At 35.6% G+C, this 21,780-nt stretch overlaps 1 protein-coding gene across 3 annotated transcripts in view; it reads right to left on the reverse strand.

Moving 5' to 3' along the window:
• Window positions 1-21,780, reverse strand: part of STRN (striatin) — a 53,423-nt gene that overhangs the window by 6,200 nt on the left and 25,443 nt on the right. The window contains exons 6-15 of one of the 3 annotated variants that reach the window (XM_007420919.4): window positions 21,622-21,757; window positions 20,463-20,598; window positions 15,545-15,655; window positions 8,943-9,029; window positions 8,253-8,396; window positions 4,766-4,902; window positions 3,733-3,908; window positions 2,593-2,640; window positions 1,905-2,026; window positions 1,294-1,461 (exon numbers count right to left, since the gene is read on the reverse strand). In XM_007420919.4, the coding sequence (XP_007420981.2) occupies window positions 1,294-1,461; window positions 1,905-2,026; window positions 2,593-2,640; window positions 3,733-3,908; window positions 4,766-4,902; window positions 8,253-8,396; window positions 8,943-9,029; window positions 15,545-15,655; window positions 20,463-20,598; window positions 21,622-21,757 (1,265 nt within the window). The remainder of the gene's footprint in view (window positions 1-1,293; window positions 1,462-1,904; window positions 2,027-2,592; window positions 2,641-3,732; window positions 3,909-4,765; window positions 4,903-8,252; window positions 8,397-8,942; window positions 9,030-15,544; window positions 15,656-20,462; window positions 20,599-21,621; window positions 21,758-21,780) is intronic. The other 2 variants (XM_007420920.4, XM_088144629.1) reach the window with 2 other exon arrangements.

A 21,780-nucleotide genomic window follows, 5' to 3' on the forward strand; every position in this document is an offset into this window, starting at 1 on the left:
ACATACACAAGAAATATGGTTTCTTAAGTGCATAATAAACAAATGAATTAGATGTTGGAATAGTAGAAATCTATCTCAACAGTGAATCATCAAAATCTTAATTAAGCTTTTATAGATATCAGTCTTTATCTTTAATTCAAGATTTACCAAACCAAAGCAACATCAGAAAAAAAAGCATAAAAAATATTCAGTGAAAAGTTGATGGAAATACAAAGGTAATTTAGGTGGAATCAGCACAAAAATGAGTCTAGTTATGACATTCTTTCTAAGGAGAATCCAACCAACAGCTAAAGTGATAACATGGTTATAGGGAAGAGAACAGACATCCTACAAAATCAGATAAATATATATTATGGGAAAATATGGAATAAGCTATATTATGGGAAAATATGGAATAATATTTCTTAAAGATAAACATATACTATAATGTTGCTTTCGTTACTTTTTGATATGAATACTCCAATGATGAAGCCATATGTGTAAGTCTCAGATTATAGTATTTAGTCCACAGAATGATGGAACTTTGAGTACTGCACATTTAGAGAGTATAAATAATTTCTTTCTCCAGCAGTGACTACACTACTCTACCATACAACGTAAGTGCACACACTTTCTCCAGTTTGGAGCCTTATACTATATTTGATAGGAACAGATTGTCTTATCGTCAAATAGAGGCCTACATTTGCCTTCCTGTGAGCAAACTTGTGCAAAAGGAGTTTCCTTTTTTTTTTCTTCCCTCCCAAAAAGCCCACCACCTTAAATCATGCATCTAGATCCTGTGGAAGATACATGGAGTAATGATTGGTGAACGGCAGAGAGAGAATTCTATCTACCAGTGGTATTCATTCCAATGACTGGCAGAGTACATAATTGAATATAATCTACGAATTGCTATTATATTTCAATCTCCAGCTGTATGTAGAAAATTAAAAACCATCTCTAAGATGTATGCTTTGAAAAAAATGATGAACATCCTTTGTAGTAGTTCCTATTAAAAATAACTGATCTTATGCAAACATCCATTCAAAGCAAACCGATAATTTTTATTCTGATCATTAAGAAGTATAAACTTAGCAAATAATGAAATATAATAATACTATATACAGCAAAAATACACTATATAATAGCATGCTTCCCAACACAACTTCAATGCAGTGATGCTGGGAATCCATTACTACTATACAATGGAATGCTAAACTCAACCCATTCTATTCAGTTGTATAATCTAATCAGATATGTACATAAATTAAAGTAAATACAATGCAGTCTAAAAAACAGAAGACTGTACAATACCTTGATTATCATTAAATATATTCAAAGCAGGAGAAATCTCCAAAGCCTTCCATAAACGTATGGTGCCATCTGCTGAACAGGAGAGCAAGCGCTGGTGTGTTCCACTATAAACCAAACCCCATACTGCATCTGAGTGGCCCACAAATGCACCTCGTAAGATAGAAGGATCTGTGAACAAAACCATACATTTCAAGATGACAGTTTTTAAAAAATATTTTCATAGCTTTTGTGTGCTTTGTTAAATTAAAACATCAGTATCTTTTTAAAGGATCTATCTTAATTTTTCTCAGAACACTGATTGGTGAATCATCTTTTTTTCCAATCAAGAGATTATGAGTTTATTCTAAATCTTCATATTTATATAGAATTATTTAATAATCGACCTAAGATTGCTCCTGAGAAGTCCTATCTCACACAACCTGTTTCCTAGGTTTTCATATCACCAGGTTCTTATTAATATGTAAGAATATATATAATATATTATTATATATAAAATATATCTCACTATATTATTTTTTCTTGATTTCATGTTGAACTCTAGTGCACTGAATATGTTACAGATTTCCTTTAAACATGCAAAAATGAAAGCCAGCAAAATAATAATCACTAACCATATGAATCATAAGGGTCAATATTTGGATTTGTAGTATTCCAGCTCTGGATGAGGCCATCAGTACCTCCGCTGTAACACTGCTCACCACTGTTACTCATCACTACACAAAGCACTGGACTGCTGTAGGAGAAAGCATGTCATAACAGTACTCTATTAGTGATTTTTTTCCCTAATGACAGATTGTATCCAACACTAACAACTCTATATAATAATTTACACACATGCAGTAGAAATCATAGATGTCCAGATGTTTTTTGTCTGAGAAATGAAGAGCTAGTGTGCAGCATCCCACAGTAAACACAGAGGTAAATCTTCTAAGCACACTCCCAAAATCTATTTCTTTGCACTGTTGGGAGAAAATTTTAAGACCGCCTAACAAGAAAGAATTACCTCTATATTCTGCGCAGCTCACAGAGATAGAAGCAATAGCAGCCAGAGAAACCAATGCAATCATTCGACTGACTGTACCACCAGTACACCGTGAGAGTTCTTAGTTACCACAAGTATATAAGATATGTTCAGAAGCATTCAGTATGTGGTGAGCTCAGCTTCAACCACAAGATGAAGCAACTGCTCACCACTATTTCATAGTTTGCATCATCCCTCAGTTCTCTTATAAGAGAAGCTGCAGTGCTACATTTGTGACAACAAAATTAGAATTTATATTTTCTTCCACATTTACTTACTTATGTGCTCTGAAAGTATAGATAGGTTCAACATCAAGTGAGGTGCTCCTAAACAAAAATAAAAGTGCATAAAAACAACCCTGAATAATTAGGTCAATAACCATTTTAGTCCAGCTTTTTGTTTCTCACAATAACCAACCTGGTGCAGCTGGAGTATTTGCAAGCAGGAAACACAGACATGTCCTTCCCCCACTATTATTTTTATGCTAATGGTATTCAAATATAAAAATGAGTCTTCAAGAACAGTAACACTTAAGATACTGTTCTCTATGAATTTATCAAATCCCTTTTTAAAGCTACCCAAGTTAGTAGCCATCACCATTCTTTGAAGTAATGAATTCCTCAAGTTAAAAATGTGCTGCGTGGAGTGGCTTTATTTATTTATTTTGGCTATTTTATTTTTTTTCCAATCAGCTTCATTGGATGGCCCCTACTTTGCCAAAGGGAGAAAACTATCTATGTGTCCACTTTTTGTATGCTGTGCATGATTTTATATACCTTGATCATGTCCCAATGGGGTTGCCTTTTTCCCAAGCTAAATAGTCCCAAATATTCTAGCCTTTTCTCATACAGAAGATGATCATTTTGGTTTCCCTCTTCTGAATTTTTTTCAGTTCTATTACATCCTTTTTCAAATAATAAGACATAGCATAAATTTATGATGTTGGCATTTTTATTTTCGATTCTTCTCCTAATGATGCGTTGCATGGAATCTTCACAGTTGCTGCATACCAAGTTAACGCCTTCACTAGACTATCCACTAGGACCAGATTTTTTTTTCTGGTTAATTATAGGATGCCCAGACCCCATCAGTATATAAGCGAACTTAGGATTTTTTGCCCAAATGAGGATGATTGTACACTTATTTAAATGTATATGGTACAACCCCTGCAAAGAGAAACTATAGAATTTTAATGTTCCACCTTCTTCCTCCACTAATAAACTTTCTCTATTTCCCAGTTCTCTTTGTGAATGCTAGGAGTTCTACTTGCATACAAACAACTTTGCACCTAACTTTACACTAATGGATAATTATATTACTGTCATGGAAGATAAATTGGGTCTAAAATATTATTTTTGCTATTGTATTTCTTCAACATATAACCTAAAGGAATGTATCTATTTCAGCCATCATCTTACTTTTTTGCTGGAGAAGTTTTTTGCAAATTCCACATTTTTAATGTATGGTCTTCTGAAGCTGTAATTAACACTGGTTCAATTGGATGAAAAGCCAGGCTCCTTATTCCATCAAAATGGCTCCTTAAAGTAAACTTGGGATTCCAAGTCTTCCTCAGAGCATCTTTATTGTTTGCTATCTGTTGTAACAAGAACAGAAACTAGAACTCTGACAGGCAAATGGGAATATACTAATACAAATTATATTTATCACTTGACAGAAGATGTACTTCACTGTCCTGTTATCAAATACTTAGTAAGGAGTGTCTGCAGCAAAATGTTAGAAGTTAAAATGCTACTGATTTTTCAAATCCGATACAAATTTCTGTATTAAAGTAACACATTAAAAACATTTCAACAGCCAATCAGTAATGTATACTTATACTGTAATCTACAAAACGGCACTGGATATAACCTGAAAAGAAATGTGCTCTCTCTATATATATCTGTACTCAGCATGTCTATTAATAGTTTGAAGGGTTAGATATAATTTCAAACTCTGTAATTCTCCTCCTTTCATTGGTTCTTCCCTCATAGCCAGTTCTCTTTGTTTTAAATGCTTATATTGCTGCATTCTCTTAAGATCTCTCACTCTATGGCAGACCACAAAATAACTGGAAAAAGAGAACTTAGCACCACCATGGAGCAATACATCAAATGGTTTCAGGCAATCTCAGAAGGTCTCAACAAACCCAATGGGTTTTTAACACATTACTATTGTTAACTACTGGAAATCTGTCCCTTTTACAACCTACATCTGCATAAGCACCTATTCTTCCCCTCCCTGCCTCACCCTAATTTAAATCCTATGTTGGTCTAGTCACTCTATACATCTGATAAATTGAGTTGCAGCTCAAGAAAGCTTATACCTTTGAATAACATTAGTTAGAAAAGGTGCTACCAGACTCCTCCTGATTAAAAGCTTCTCTGTGTCATCAAAGAGATTTACCACTATTCAAAACTAAAATAATTGCAACATTAATAGATTAGCACTTACATCATATGTCAGTGAATCTGCCTCATTGGCCACTGTAAGGCCTGCCAATTCCCCAAGGCCAAGCTCACTTTCAAGGGTCTCATCTGCACCCATAATGAAAGATTTCCCAGATGAAGGGGGGAATGTTAAAGCTTCCACTGAAAGACAGAACACACATAAATCCAAAATATGTAACACATTCCATCAAGACAGCTTCATTTAGTAATATCTTTTAAAAATCAAAACCAAAACTGGGACTTCTGGGGAAGAAATGGTGAACTGAAGACAGTAGAGCCGATGACAATGGCGGAATGAAGAGCCAGCAAATAGACCGGCTCTTTGTAATTCCTCCCTGAACAAGGAAAGGACTTGAGATCACCCACAAGTGCAAGACAGCCATTTCTGGTGGGTTTAGAGCTCTGGAAGACAAGGGAATAGCCATTTTGCTCAAACCATGTTGGTGCCTTTAAGGACGCTGAGTTCACATTTTCTAATCACTTTTGGAAATTGCCTGTTAACTGTTTTTTAGCTATTAGGAACCTTTAGATCAACAAGTTTTACAGCACCAGGTGAGTTTCCTTCAATCCTTAGTGAAAGATGTTTTTTAAATACAAGTTTAAGGACTTTTTTAAAAAACCTCTTTTTTTGGAATAAACAGCAAAAGGGTGATTAGACTTTGATTTTGGAAAGTTACAAATGGACTAAGGGTCCAAATAGATTTGAAATAAGATTTTGGAATTAATTATAAGTATCCTTCCCATGGGAAGATACATTTGTTTTCAATTCTTAAAAAAAACAAAAACAAAATAGGATGAGACTTTGAAGGTTGGACACTAGAGGGAACCAGAAGGAACTAAAGATTATAATTAAAGGAGGAGAATACTTACATTTGACTTACTAATACAGAATGAAGCAAAGTATTTTAATATTGGACATACTGAAGGATAATTTTGAACAATGGACCCAGAAGTTAATTTTAAGAGTGTCTGCCTCTACAGACAGACTGTGTTTAAAAGATGTTATGAAAGAGGAACAAGTTTGAGCAATACTCGACAAGATTGAGACTGATCTGAAAGTGGATTTAAAAATGACAGGGTATAAGAAAGATATGAAAAAAGATACTACTCTGGACATACAAAAGAAACTGGCTAATGTCTTAATAATTAAGAGGGATGTACAAATAACAAACCAAGAGAGTGACCTGGATAATTTTCCTATGAAGGATTTACAAAAGAGGCTTGTTAAAGCTTTGAAGAATTTTGCGAGAAAGGACAAAGAAAAAAAGAAAAGAAATCAAGTTCTAGGTCATTATTTGAAGGGACTACAGATCAAGATTGTTGAAAATAAAAGGAAAGAATGTAAAGTTGGATTATTTGATCAAGGTTAAAATAGATGTGTTGTTATCTCTGTTAAACCTTAATGGACTTTTGCTGAGCAGGACTGAAATGATGAGGTTTTAAGTATTTGTTAATAGGTAAGAGATGGGATATGAGAAGAAGAGATCATTTGTTGTATTTTAAGAGAAGGTGATAAGTTATTTAAGTTGTTTATACTTGTTGTGATGAAGGGGGAAGTAATTTCTTTATATATTTCTTTTTCTTTACTATATTCTTATTTCTCTTTCTTTTCTATTTTCTATTTTTTATTTTCTGCACTATTTTTTCTTTTTCTTTTCTTTTTTTAGTTTGTATTAGTTTTCATCTTTGTAATTCTAATTTTTAATAAAATTACTATTAAAAAAACAAAAAACAAAATGAAATTTATCCTTATAAAACACTGGAACAATTTTACAATTACCAAACACAAGTTCTTAGATACAAACCCTTGAAAATTATATCTCATGGAGAAGTTTCAAAGCATTGGCTACAAAAGGAGGAATACTGTATGACTGGTTGCACATATATTAATGCAAGACATCTTTATGCATTTTATTTAAAGAACTTACAGTGACCCTAGGCAGCAAAAATCTCAGGTAGGAGACTATTCCGAAGAGCTGGGGCAGCTACAGAAAAGGTGTGTCTTTGAGGTCCTATCAGGCAACAGCATTTAAGGGAAGGGAGCTGGAGCACACCCAAACCTATCTGACCTAGTGGGAAAGGCAGACTCTCTCAGGAAGAGGCAGTACCACAAATAACCTGGTCTTGTGCCATGCAGAGCTTTAAAGGTGACAATCAGCATCTTGAATTGCACCCTTTATGCCCTATTCTTTTATTTTTCTTATAATAAGTACTATTCCCATTACCACAAGATGAAATGGCAAGATACAAGCTTGGATCAGTTCACTTCACCTTTCTTATTCTTAGTTTCTCATTTGCTTAATTTTACCACTGTAATATTCTTCCAGAATGATTTTTTAATGATTTACTGATGGCCAATAAACTTAGTTTTAGTTTTGGAGATGCTTGTTCTAATAATTCTTATCAAGCCATGTATATTCAGTATGTTACTAGTACCTCAGGATATTTTTCATAAATCATAAGTAGCTTTCATTAACAAAAAAATCTCAAGGCCCTTATACACGTACATGTAAGTCTTCCTATTCAAATTATGCAGTAGTACAACTTTCCATAATCCAATATCTTAGCAAATGAATTTCTAGTAACAATGGGGTTGTAGATTAATGGAGTTAGAGGACACCAACATGATGAAGGTTGATTAGCTAGCAAGCCACTTTGGTAATGTTTGTTAAATTGAACAATGCGATATAAAGTGCTGCCAAATTAATGTCTTGTCTTTGAAAATCCATCTTTGTGCAGGTGGATTGTAGATCTTTAGGAATTTATTAGATAAAGCTATTTACATATATGTCTCTATATGAAGCCAGCAGATGATGTAGTCACAGTAAGACAAACATATGACAAAGCATGTTATTTGAAGGAAGTATCCACACAATTATTTTAAGGGATAGCAATTCTAGTTTCAATGAACTCAGGGCTAATTCAATAACTGACATTACCAATTACCAAGAACTGCTAGAAAAATTATTTTTAAAGGATGCAATACTATAGGGATCTTACTAGATATAGAGCTGTCACAGGAATACTTTACTACAGACCATCTATACTGTGAGTTCCCCACCTCAAAATTAGTCACGTAAAGTGGACAGAAAATACTTGAAGAAAGCACTACCAAAGACATTAAAGTTGTTATAAATTAAGGTTGTAATTTTGATCAATTATTTGGTTAGATAGATTTTTAAAATCTCATCTAATTAACTAAAATTCATCCTTTGAATACTGGGTAATATACTGGGATACATTTAAAATAAAAAAACTCTCAAGCAATTATTTATTTGTCCCATTTACATTCATAGATAAAAATTACGGGTTTATACTAAGGCTACTTAAAACAACTTTTATTCATTGATTAATACACTTTATTAAATTTTAAAACAATCATTTTACTATAATAAAATGTGAATAGTTACAAATATTAAGATATATTTTTTTTAAGTCAGCCCTAATCTAAACCTGTAAATATATTCTACATATACCCCTGTACTTCTTACCTTCATCTGTTCGATTTATCTCTTGCTCAATAAGCCGCGAAGTACTGGGTCGGGTGGGTGGTACAACAGAAGGCTGTAATGCAGGGAGATCATCAACATCTCTCAAATTAGCAAGCATGTCTTGCAGTTTTGACCTGTTGGGTCCTGGCCAAAAAAAAAAGTGCAAATATTGTGTCAACCTTAGAAGTAGCGCTGCCAAAGGTGTTCCAGGACTAGTGACAATGGGTGCTATCTTGAGCAAAGAAAAATGTAAATGTGATCCGAGTAGAGAGGACTAGCTTCAGCAACAACTAAACTAAAAGCATGAAATGAGATGCTGAGGAGAGAGAATAATGAAAACTAAGATGTGCATACATACATACACAGACACACTTTTGTTTACTTTATGAACTTGCATGAAAATGTAAAATAAAACCAAGTGAAAGCAAATGATAAAACAAAAAGTTTTCTGAATATTAAAATACTTGTGAGTTTTGGGGGTTTTTTGCACAAGTTTTGAAAATTTCCCCACATGGGGCAGGACTGCAGCTTTATCAGTTGTGCCACAATCTTTAAAAAGTGATTTGCTTAACAAAAGAGAGAGAGAGAGAGAGAGAAAGGAAAAAAAAAACAAAATCAAGCAAGAATAACTGGTTTTGCTCTTCCTGAAACTATATGTGGTGAAGACCCCATGCCTTTCTCAACACTTACCTGTATTTTGCTCCATCATTTTCCCACATCCCTGTTTTGACTGTTTTATAAAGGACTGAGGCTGAAACATATCTTCGGTAGTTTTTCCTGTTGTAAGTTTAATTAAGAATGGGAAAATATCTTACCCACAGTCCATAACTGTTTTTCCTATCTAGTAAATACAGCTTTTGTTAGTAGCTAAAAGCATTCCAACACAAATCTGAATGTAATGTTGCTCACAAAGACTTGCTACAATAGCCTTGCCAAATCTTAGAAGTATCCTCATACCAATTATTTGACCCATTATTATTGATGAAACTCTTAAATAGTAATAGTACTATGAATATTTGCTTTGATCATACATAATTTAATTCACATTTAAAGTCTGCAAATATATAATATATAAAATTTGACAGTCATCATTGACCAGATCAAAATTAGATTTAGTTTTACACCTGAACATTCAGGTCCCTCCAACTCAGATTTCTATGTTTATCTTTTCATCAATTTGATAAAAGAAGTTCATTAGAGTTTTAAGTTGATGTAGCTTATATAAAATTAATTTCCTTTTCAGGAGCATTTTGTCCTGAACAGATGCTTAATTTCTGTAATGGCAAAAAGCTACCTGACTTCACACAACTTATTTTTTTATCAGCCAAATTTTGTTTGGTGGAGATGGAAGGAGCCATCATTCTTGCCCATCATTACCTCTAAGGCCCCAAAAAAGATATGCTATGAGTTTCATAAATGATTGGGATCCACATAGTTTACCAAAGAATTTCTAGTCAAATCCCCCAAACTCTTCACCTTACACATGGACTGAATGTAATAAATAAGATTAATTTGCACATTAATTTACATGCCCAATCTTTTTGTCAAATGTGCCAAAACAATAAATCCTGCAAAACAGCTTCCTATTTATCAAGCTTAACAAAGTTCATCTACTAGGTGACAGAGGCTGCAATACTGGTGAGTTGACAGATGGGGAGCTAAAGTAGATATCTGTATCTATGACTGAATAGCAGAAGCCAACACAAAGAGCATGTTTATTGGGGAGTCATTCTCTCAACTAAGATGCCTACCCTGCATTTCTACAGAATACAACTCATGCTGCTCAGGAAGTGTTCTTCAAAGCTCTGAAGAGAGCCTTCAAGAGGAGAAGGATGGAAAAAGAAATACAAGTTGCAGGTGCTGCCTTCTACTTGTGCAACAAGTATTGGCAACTCATCTTGACAAGTAAACTGTTAGAAAGCTACAATATACACAAACAATCTGCAAGATGAACTCACTAAGCCATGCTCTGTTTTAAGACTGATATAACTCCAGCAGTCTGGGCTACTTGACACATGAATACTTAAAAACTTGACACGTTCTATGCATTTAAAAGTCACAACATTTATTCATCTTATTTTGATTCCCAAATTATGGAATACAAGAAAGAAGAGGAATAGCACAAAATGGCAAAAGTGCACCAAAATCTAACATTAAGGGAGCTTAGCAAACAATTTTCATTGTGAAATCCATTAACTGAGGCTAATAATGGGATAAGAACTGAATACCCATTTTAAAGTAGGCATTGCTTAGTTTCTGAGTTGGTGTGGCTCATAGAAGCCTCCATACTTAAAGCAAAAAAGGGATATGAGAGCCTGGAGAAGTTGGACAAACTTCCAATTTCTGCTAATGATGTTACGTGCACAACGTTTTGAAAGAATGGAATGCTAGTTGATAGGACTGCTACAGGTCCTACAAGTTATTTATATACAATCCCAAACTAGTGAACAGGCCTTATTCACCTTTCCTGTTAAATGATTCAAGTGGTGGGATACAAGTAATTGACTAGGTGATGACCATCCCACAAAGCATGCTTAAAAGGCTCCGTGAGATACATGTTTCTCCTCTTAAAAAATGCCTCCTAATGACTTCTGGGGCAAATATAGGCAACTTCCTAGTTATCACATCTGAGAGACTCTACTCATTCCTCAGAGTCACCTTATTCATTGGTTTGTAAATATGAACAAGTATGCAATTTCTGACCAATACCACAGCAAGTATTTTTCATCAAATTCCATTGTCTAGTGTGCCTTTTGCCATTATATTTATATTATTTATCTTTTAATGCCAAATGTATTTGCACTGCTTCATACTAATACAGTGATCCAATTAAAATATTAGCCATTCTTTTTAATTCCATGATAGTAACATAGCTAACGCTACAAGCCACAGAAGAGACTTTAGAAAAATGCTAAAAATTAGCAATTAGTACATAATAATGTACCTAATAATTGGAAATAAGCTAATTCTTTACATCAGTGTTTCAAACATATCAATAATTTAAATTAACCATCTTGTAAATGTCAACCTCAATGATACCGTTCAATTATTATGTAAGCTTTTGTATTATTCCTATATGCATTTACAAATACAATTTCTATATATGGAATTTAAATCTATGACTTCCATATTAAACATAGGAAAGGGTAGTACTGTATATTCGGAGAACTTCTGCATGATAGATTTATATTTTGAGAAATGGAAAACAGTATGATGCACAGGGCTAGAAATTAAATTTCAAAAACTGATCCAATTGTTTGCCTGGTTTATAAATACCACTCAACTGAATTCAGTTATTAAATCAAAACTAATTTTACTAAAAGCCCAATACAGTTTTTTTTTCTATTTCGAGCCCTGCATTCAGGTTATGAGAACAGCATGACCTACATGAAGCAAACATTAAAATATAAACAAGGGTAGAAATTAATTCATTAACTTTCATTCTTGTTAAGGATATGTCCAGACCAAAAATCCTCCACTATAATTCTTTATATACTAATTTGGCTTATTATTTGTGTTCCTTTTTGACTGGAATATTCCTGGTACTATAGGGAGTTTTGTTTTGAAACATGCCATTAAATATCAGACACTCTACACCCCACTATGTATACATACTTGAAGCACTAGTATGCAGAAAAGGCAAGAAAAACAGGCAAGGCAAGAAATATACTTTTATAATATCCAATAAACCTGTTGACTTCATGTAAGGGGAATTACCCCTAAGCTGTCATAAGACAATTAACAGGTGAAAGAAATTAGCACTGAAATCCAAAGGGCTGTCTTAATCAAGAACCTGTATACAAAAGATGGGTTTTTTTATATACTATCAGATATGACTGGGAAGTCCAAGCAATCTGCAACATATAGAAATTGCCAGTTGGCTGTTTGGGACTTGGTCATGATATAGGCAAATATAATTCAGTTCATATATGCAGAGAAAAAGCTTAATTCCCACTTATTGCAGTATTATCTTCAACATCAAAATTCCAGAAAGGCAGATAAGGAGAGATGATATGATGCTAATTATACTGCAATAATTCTCCCACATGAACGTTGCCTGGTTTGGGTTTTCATGGAGACTTCTGGTGAGGACATGGTGAACTGACATCCCTGAAGAAGCGGGAACAGCATTATGGCTGAAACCAGTGGCCAGATGCTGATCTGGGCCAGTGAAATCTCTCCGGAGAAAGGAGAGATCATAAGATCATCCTTATGAGTAGATGGAAGGAACTGAAGTTTTTGCAGTTGGCTTATGAGTTGAGCAGCTGGGAGCCGAGAAATTCTATCTAAGCTCACATTCATAATGTAGCCTTTATGGACAAAAGGTTCAGCCAAGCCACATTTCTTAATTCACTTTAGGAATTACTTTTTTACTGTCTTTTAAATATTGAGAACCTTCAGAACAACAAATTTTATGGCATTCACTGAGTGAGTTTCCTTCAATATTTAGCGAAAGAAGTTTTAAGCATGAAATTAAGTTCTTAGATTTCTCCTCCCCCTCTGGATTAAACAGCAAAAGGGTGATTAGAATGCTGATTTTAGAAAGCTGTAAATGGACTAAGGGTCCAGATGGATTTGAAGTAAGAGTTTGAATTTAACTATAAGAATCCTTCCTGTGGGAAACTGCTGATGTTTTGAAACTGGGGGGAAAAAAATGATAGGATGGGACTTTGAAGTGTGGACACTAGAGGGAACCAGAAGGAACTAAAGATTATAATTAAAGTAGAAGAAAATCTAAATGTGATTTGCTAATACAGTGGAGCAAAATACTTTAACATTGGATGTACTAAAGGATATTTGTGAACAATGGACTCAGAAGTTAATTTTAAGAGAGAGAAAATGAGAAAAAAAATCCAGAAAATCACATTGTCTGATTTTTAAAGAATTTATTTGCAAATCATGGTGGAAAATAAGTATTTGGTCACCTACAAACAAGCAAGATGTCTGGCTCTCACAGACCTGTAACTACTTCTTTAAGAGGCTCCTCTGTCCTCCACTCGTTACCTGTAGTAATGGCACCTGTTTGACCTTGTTATCAGTATAAAAGACACCTATCCACGACCTCAAATAGTCACACTCCAAACTCCACTATGGCCGAGACCAAAGAGCTGTTGAAGGACACCAGAAACAAAATTGTAGACCTGCACCAGGCTGGGAAGACTGAATCTGCAATAGGCAAGTAGCTTGGTGTGAAGAAATCAACTGTGGGAGCAATAATTAGAAAATGGAAGACATACAAGACCACTGATAATCTCCCTCGATCTGGGGCTCCACGCAAGATCTCACCCCGTGGGGTCAAAATGATCACAAGAATGGTGAGCAAAAATCCCAGAACCACACGGGGGGACCTAGTGAATGAGCTGCAGAGAGCTGGGACCAAAGTAACAAAGGCTACCATCAGTAACACACTACGCTGCCAGGGACTCAAATCCTGCAGTGCCAGACGTGTCCCCCTGCTTAAGCCAGTACATGTCCGGGCCCGTCTGAAGTTTGCTAGAGAGCATTTGGATGATCCAGAAGAGGATTGGGAGAATGTCATATGGTCAGATGAAACCAAAGTAGAACGTTTTGGTCTAAACTCAACTTGTCGTGTTTGGAGGAGAGAGAATGCTGAGTTGCATCCAAAGAACACCATACCTACTGTGAAGCATGGGGGTGGAAACATCATGCTTTGGGGCTGTTTTTCTGCAAAGGGACCAGGATGACTGATCCGTGTAAAGGAAAGAATGAATGGGGCCATGTATCGTGAGATTTTGAGTGAACACCTCCTTCCATCAGCAAGGGCATTGAAGATGAAACATGGCTGGGTCTTTCAGCATGACAATGATCCCAAGCACACCACCCGGGCAACGAAGGAGTGGCTTCGTAAGAAGCATTTCAAGGTCCTGGAGTGGCCTAGCCAGTCTCCAGATCTCAACCCCATGGAAAACCTTTGGAGGGAGTTGAAAGTCCATGTTGCCCAGCGACAGCCCCAAAACATCACTGCTCTAGAGGAGATCTGCATGGAGGAATGGGCCAAAATACCAGCAACAGTGTGTGAAAACCTTGTGAAGACTTACAGAAAACGTTTGACCTCTGTCATTGCCAACAAAGGATATATAACAAAGTATTGAGATGAACTTTTGATATTGACCAAATACTTATTTTTCACCATGATTTGCAAATAAATTCTTTAAAAATCAGACAATGTGATTTTTCTGGATTTTTTCCCCCATTTTGTCTCTCATAGTTGAGGTATACCTATGATGAAAATTACAGGCCTCTCTCATCTTTTTAAGTGGGAGAACTTGCACAATTGGTGGCTGACTACTTTTTTGCCCCACTGTATGTTTTTATTTCTGTTCACTCTTAATGGATTTTTGCTGACCAGGACTGAATGATGAGGTTTTAAGGTTTTGTTTATAGATAACAGGAGATATGAGTTCATCTGTTTATTTAAGGTTAAAATAGTTATGTTGGTTCTGGTAACTCTTAATGGAATTTTACTAACTATGACTGAATGATGAGATTTTACAGATCTGTTTATAAATAAGTGATGAGATATAAAAGTAAAGGAAGGAATATAAAGTGGGTTTATCTGATTAAGTTTAAATAGATATATTGTTATTTCTGGTAATCCTTAATGGACTTTTGCTGATTAGGACTGAACGACAAGGTTTTTAAGGATTTGTTCATAGATAGGAGATGAAGTGATTGTTTGGTATATTTTAAGAGAAGGTGATAAGTTTTTAAAATCGTTTATACTTCTTGTGACAAAGGGGGAACTTATTTTCTTATATACTTTTCTTTTCTTTTCTTTTCTTTTTTTCCTTTCCTTTCCTTTCCTTTCCTTTCCTTTCCTTTCCTTTCCTTTCCTTTCCTCTTTTCTTTTCTTTCATATATATTCATTTTTTCTCTATTTTTTATATTATTCTTTTTTACTGCACTTTTTTTTCTATTCTTTTATTTTTTGTAGTTTGTATTAGTTTTTTATCTGTATGATTGTAACATTTAATAAAATTATTATAAAAAACATTGGTTTGGACAAAACTTAGCAAGGTTTCAGAGTTGTCAAAAATTCTCTTAAACGTATTTGCACATAACTTTATCAAAGTACATAAGAGTAGCATTACCGACAGATTTAGATTTTAAGTAGCATTAATTTCCACCCCTGGTAGCTATAAACTGGAAAGCAGTCAGGAGCAGCAAAGTAAAAGAGTAAGTAGTTTGAGGAAAACATTGAAATAAAGATAGCACTGGTGAAGTGAAAGAGGCAGGATTTGTGAATCTATGATGCAATGTTTTCCACTTACTCTTCACCCCCTTTTTCCCCTTGCGCTCCTTTTTGTACTGTTCCTTCAGTTTGGTTATTACTCCCTGGTCCACATTCCAGGCTTCAGGCATGAGACACTGGTCTTCCTTTTCTAGACAAAGTAAAACAAATGAAACATCCTTTTTGTGCTACTTAATTAAAAAAAAATGTTTTGTTTTTGGACTGATGGCAACAGCTGTTGATCAGTGCAATTTTTACATCAACGATGTTTTATTTATTTATTCAATTTATATGGCCGCCCATCTCAAATACATGAGTGTGGGTGGCTAATAGTACTTAAAACAAGATTTAAAAAGTATAATAAAATTATAAACAACATGAATAGCAGCTGAGAAAAACCAAACAACAGCAATTAACATAACTATGTTATGGGCTCAGCCACACATCCAGGGCCCCAGGCTCAATGCAAAACTGGGTCTTCAAGGCCTTATGAAAGGTCAGCAGGGTCGGGGTGAATCTGAGCTCCAGGGGAATGATGTTCCAGAGGACGGGCACCACAACAGAAAAGGCTCTCTTCTTGGATCCCATCAGATGACACTCCCTAACAGATGGGACCTGGAGCACACATCTCCTGACAGATCTAACAGAGTAGGAAGATACAACCAGGAAGAGATGATCTTGCAAGTGACCTGGCCCCAAAACATTAAGGTCTTTAAAGATAACTGCCAGCACCTTCAAGTTAAACCCAGAAGCATACTGGCAACCAATGCAGCTTGCAGAGCAGAGGCATCACATGTGCCAAACAACAGGCACCCATAATTGCCCACACCACTGCTTTTTGTACCAGCTGAAGCTTCCAAATGCTCTTAAAGACAGCCCCATGCAGAGCACATTCCAGTAGTTCAATCAGGAAGTGACCAAGGCATGAGTGACCGTGAACAGGAACTCCCAGTCCAGGAACAGGGCAACTGGCGCACAATATGCTGCCACTGAAGGTCGAGTTAAACTTGATGGTCTTGTGTTTCTTCTCATATTTAACCTTGTTCACAAAGAAAATGTTCTAACCGAACAAGGAGCCATAACCTTAAATTCTGACCATCTCTTTTCTACTTGTTAGAATTACAGATATATCATCATCATCTTTGGTTTGATCCAGGATGAAGTTTTACTTGTTCAGATGTTTTTAGAAAAACAAACCTGTAGCTGGTGTTAATGTTTATTCTGGTCAGAATGGAAAATCTTTTAATTTTGATTGTAATAATTTCAAGCACATTATATTTTAAGTTCTGTTTGTGTATCTGAACATGTTGTCAGATTTCTCTTCTATTATACAGGTCTTCACAAAACAAAGCTAAAATTTAAAGTGAGAAAAAAGGGTGCACTGCTGCACTAACAATATAAACAGCAAATCTAAGCATTTTTTTCAGGTATGTGATTAGGAATATATTTCATCTTTACTTTATATATTGTAAGATACAACACAAGAAACATGCCACATAACTGCTTTCTGAAATTGTTCCGAATCACATATTGATCAGTCCTGGAGAACATTTTTTCTTTCAATTTCTCTATTCATTTACTGTACAAGATAAAATTATTGCAATACATCTTTCCACAAACCACACTATACGCTATACCTACGCTTCAGGCTGCACGTAATGGCAATTTCTTTGAACAGTTATATTACTAAAACAAAACACCTGAAAGAGCTTTAGCTAAGAACTGTATTACCTAATGGTAAGCAAAGACATTTTAATACTTGAACTGGAACGTGCCACAAGACTTGGGGATTTGCTAAAACATTTGGAATATTTGACAAATATCTATATAGCTTGCAATTCTGCAAACATACTTAATAATCTTAAGTGATATACAGGTAGTCCTCGTTTAGCAACCACAACTGGGACCGGCAACTCAGTTGTTAAGTGAAGCAGTCGCTAAGTGTGAAATCAGGTGACCACAACTATGCTTACAATCTTACTTCAGCTTTCTTTTGCTTTACATATTTGTGAAGGTCATAAATGTAGGCATTGGTCACAGTTACTTCTTTATCACTGTCGTAACTGTGAACGATTGCTGTCTGAGGCAGTCGCTAAGTGAGGACTACCTGTAAAGCAAGTTTCTTGAAACTGTTTTTCAGGTTCCATATGGGTTTTTGGCTATTTTGTGACATATAACCTGCTTATACAAGCTTGCCTTAGCAACAAGGAAACCAGATGGAGGTTAATTACAGCAGTCTTTACTCCCAATACAAAGGACCTAATAAGAAAAAGGTAGAGATTTGGGGGGTAGGGGTCTTTATTCCTAAAACCAACAAGTTGATAAGGTACTTCAGGTGAATAGTACCACTGCTACGTTGGCCAGATAGTAGGATGGTTTTCTTCCCCATGCCACTTTTTGGGAGACTCTGAGGAAGAAGGAAATTGCCAAACCTCCAAACAGTGACAAACTGGGGAGTGGTAGGGAGATGAGGGACATGGTACTCTTGACTTGTGTTCTTAACTCATTTTCATCTCTGTATATCACAGCAGAGATGTAAACTTAAATGGCCTCTTAAAAGGTAAACTCATTCTAATATTTTAAAAGGAAATTGTTATATGAAAAGAAGTGCTCCATTATCCCATGCATGTAAGGACTCTTTCACTGGATAGTCATATATTTCTCTCTAACTTCAGTCCTTTGTAATCTTACCTAAAAATTAGTCCAAGTGGATTAGGTGAGATTTACCTTAGAGAAAATATGCACATGACTGTTCTGTTAGCCATAGCTTCAAACTATACTACACACAGGAGAATAAAAACCACAGATGGGAAACAATGACATATGGGAAGTTTACCAAGGTAATGGCAACAAATCCAAATTTATTTATTTATTTTATTTATTTATTTAATTTGTCCCCACCCATCTCCCCACAATGGGGGACTCTGGACGGCTTACAACATACTAAAAAACATAAATACCATTAAAAGTTATAAAACCAAACATTAGAAAAATAAACAACTAAAAAATCCAAGAGGCCGCTGGGGGCACAGCATACCACTAAGGGGCCAGCCAACCCCACTTCTGATACCCTCCCTCCCTGCCCCAGGCCAGATGGCAGAGCCAGGTCTTCAAGTCCCTCCGAAAGGCCTGGAGTGAGGGGGCCTGTCTCACCTCCGGGGGCAAGATGTTCCAAAGGGCGGGGGCCACAGCAGAGAAGGCCTGCCTTCTGGACCCCGCTAATCGAAGTTCTTTTACCGCAAATGCAGAAAAATAGTAAAAGGTGAGGATTAGGAACAGACAACATGGTGGGCAGATAAACAGAAGCAGCTTTTTAATATAAATTCATGAGAGAAACTGCAAGGATTAACCAATCATGACTACATAACAACTTCAAGGGAGTGGTCAACTCATATTATACGTATGAACCAGGAATATGAAGGATACAATGGAGGAATATGCCAAAGAAAAGGCTGGTAATTGAAGTGCTACAAAATCTGCAGCAAATGGGTTAGTAATGATGAAAACTAGATATCAATAGGGGAAAAACATTTTTTTTAAAATTCCATATCAAAGAGCAAAGAAAGCACAAAACACAGTAGAGGAATCTTATATAAAGATAATGTACATTAAACACTGGGTTCACATAACACACTTAAACCTGAACCTGGGTTAGTGTAATTGCTGTATTCTCATTATGTTGTACCCAAATAAACTATACATGGCTTATTATGATAGATTGTTTCACATAGCATCCTAAGAAAATGGCTTGTTTTCCACAAATGCTGAATTAAAAGTTCCCCACTCCTTATTACTCCCTTGCCAGTAGCCTTGGTTAGGTCAAGAGTGGTGATACATATGACCTTGCCAAGTTTTTCAACACAATCATCAGTTTGGGGAAGTAGATAGGCATCATATTCCACAACAGAGTTCAAGCAGTTGTTTACAAGCAAGAAGGGGATTGACCATTCACTATCAAGAGTCTCAATTATACCTTCCTGGAGCATGTACTGGATTTTCTCTTCTGCCTGCTGTTGGATATTGTTGGGATCTGAAATTGTGGTATAGGGTTCTTAACTTATGATCCAGTGGGAAACCAAATTTTAACAATTCATCATTCCAGAATGTTCTAAGCTCAAATCAGCATTAGAAGTTGTACAGTAAGCCCCCCCCCCCAAAATAGGATTAAGAACCTATTAAGGGGGAGATGGCCAAATGTAATAAATAAATAAATAAATAGGAATTATATAGTTCAATATGACCCAGTGCAGTTGTAATATAGATCAGTTTAAAATACTGCTAAGTGAAACACAGAAGAACTCATAGCTTCCTATCAATGTGGGAAAGGAAAACTAAAAGGAGGACCTCATAAAACTGCCTTAGGCAGGGTGTCTGACGTGTTCGGCTTTAAAGTCATAATCTCATCTGATTACTTTGCTGTTACATAGTTTGCTGTTTCAGTCTGTTTTCTGTTACCCAGACTAATACTTAAAACTATTTTGCTCTATTTCCTCAAAGGTTTGTATAACTGTATATGAAATTAAGAAATTGATTCTGTTACAAAGATTTTAAACCTGAGAAAAAGCAGGATTGGCCTTATATACTTGTCTAACGAGATGAATAGATTTAGGGTTAGTTTAGGGGTCTAAAACTATGAGTTTGGATCCCTCTCCTGGAGATGATGAGCAATTTAGAGGGATGGTTTAAACCTGAAAAGGCAAAGTAGAAGCACTGTCAAAACTTGTCTGGGCTTTGTTCCTTGTTTTCACTGCACAAGCCGCACTGGCAGTTGCAACATAGCCTGCAATGAATTCAAACTATAAAAAGTAGGTAACAATAACTTCAATATTTTTAGATATAAAATTAAGAAAAAGCTCAAGGCTTGTGGACCTCCAGAATTAAAATAACATTTCCCTTAGGATGCTTCTCCAGTCCCAGGGTAAGTTACTGTATTTAAACTATTTTCTTTCTTTTCTTACCCCAGTCTGTACCATCTCCTGAACTTCTGGATTCCCCATCCCCTTCATCAGATGTAGCTAAGAAATCAAACTCCTTCAGGGCTTCTTCAGTATCTCTGTCTTCATTGTTCTCAGGCAGCACTCTTTTTCTCACAATCTATGAGAGGCAGAAATTCTAATCTCATATGTGCTATTTTTCTCATTTTTAAATTTTTTTTTAAATTTATACTTCAAATTTGTCACCGCCCATCTCACTGTGGGGTGACTCTGGATGAATTTTTGCACCTTTTTTAAACACATAATTTTACATGTAAAAAACAGATACGTAATTCATTTTTAACACCAGCTAGTAAAATAAGGATTAATTAGCTAGTCAAGTATTGGCTAATATTTGACCTAAGATTTACCCCATGCTTTGAACAGGTTCTTAAGTATTATAATCTCTATTTGTATCATATAAATCTGGGTACACCAATGAGCGCTTAAGTAATTCCCATAGTGCCAATCAGACTCTCTAAGTTATCTGGTATGGCAAAACAAAGTGCCAACCTCTAACATAATTTCTCTTAATTAGAAAGCCTATGGGTGCCAGAGGTATTCTTAGAAAATATAAAGAAAGGCTAACCAAAATCCATACCTTTATTTGAAACTATGTCTACTTGCCTAGAAAAAAAGACAAAGATAATCCAAGAGTTGCAGGGATCAACCTAGGATCTGGAGGGGATGATGAGAAACAACCTCACCAGTCTGCCTTCGGACTAGCCATGTTACTAAGCAGTCATTTGGGGAACAGTTAAGCCTCTCATAATGACAACCATTTTGTGTGAGTACCCACAACAGAATCTTGAAAAGTATGCTTTGGTTGGGAACCTTAGAATAAATGTAGACCTCAACACTCACAAGGAAGCCAGCTAGGCTCTTAACTCTCATATAAAGTTCAATATACCTGCATAGTTCTTTGTCTTCTTCCTCTTCTGCAAGTCTATCTCAAAAACACCCATAAAACAACCTATTTAGATTGGAAAACTCATTACTGAAGGAATATTTGGACTGCTCTATACAGGCATGTTCACCGATCAGCTTGCAAGTGTTTTACAATTAAACTTTTAAATATGTGTGTTTTGAATGATCAAATGCCCTTTGGTACAAGCTTCATTTTACTATTTTGTTTTCACCCCACCGTTGATGTGTCCATGACTGTTCGCTCTCTTCCATCAATATCATCATCTTCATCTTCATCGCTAAATTCTGCAGCAGCATTTTCAAGGAATTTAAATGTTTCTAGCAGAGAGGCAGAATCTGTCAAATCTGGTTTCCTAGACAAAAATTAAAACAGCAA

Source organism: Python bivittatus, unplaced genomic scaffold (assembly GCF_059951505.1).
Source record: "Python bivittatus isolate LINGU-HERP-01145 unplaced genomic scaffold, Pbiv_v1 ctg000020_np1212, whole genome shotgun sequence".
Classification (NCBI taxonomy): Eukaryota; Metazoa; Chordata; class Lepidosauria; order Squamata; family Pythonidae; genus Python; species Python bivittatus.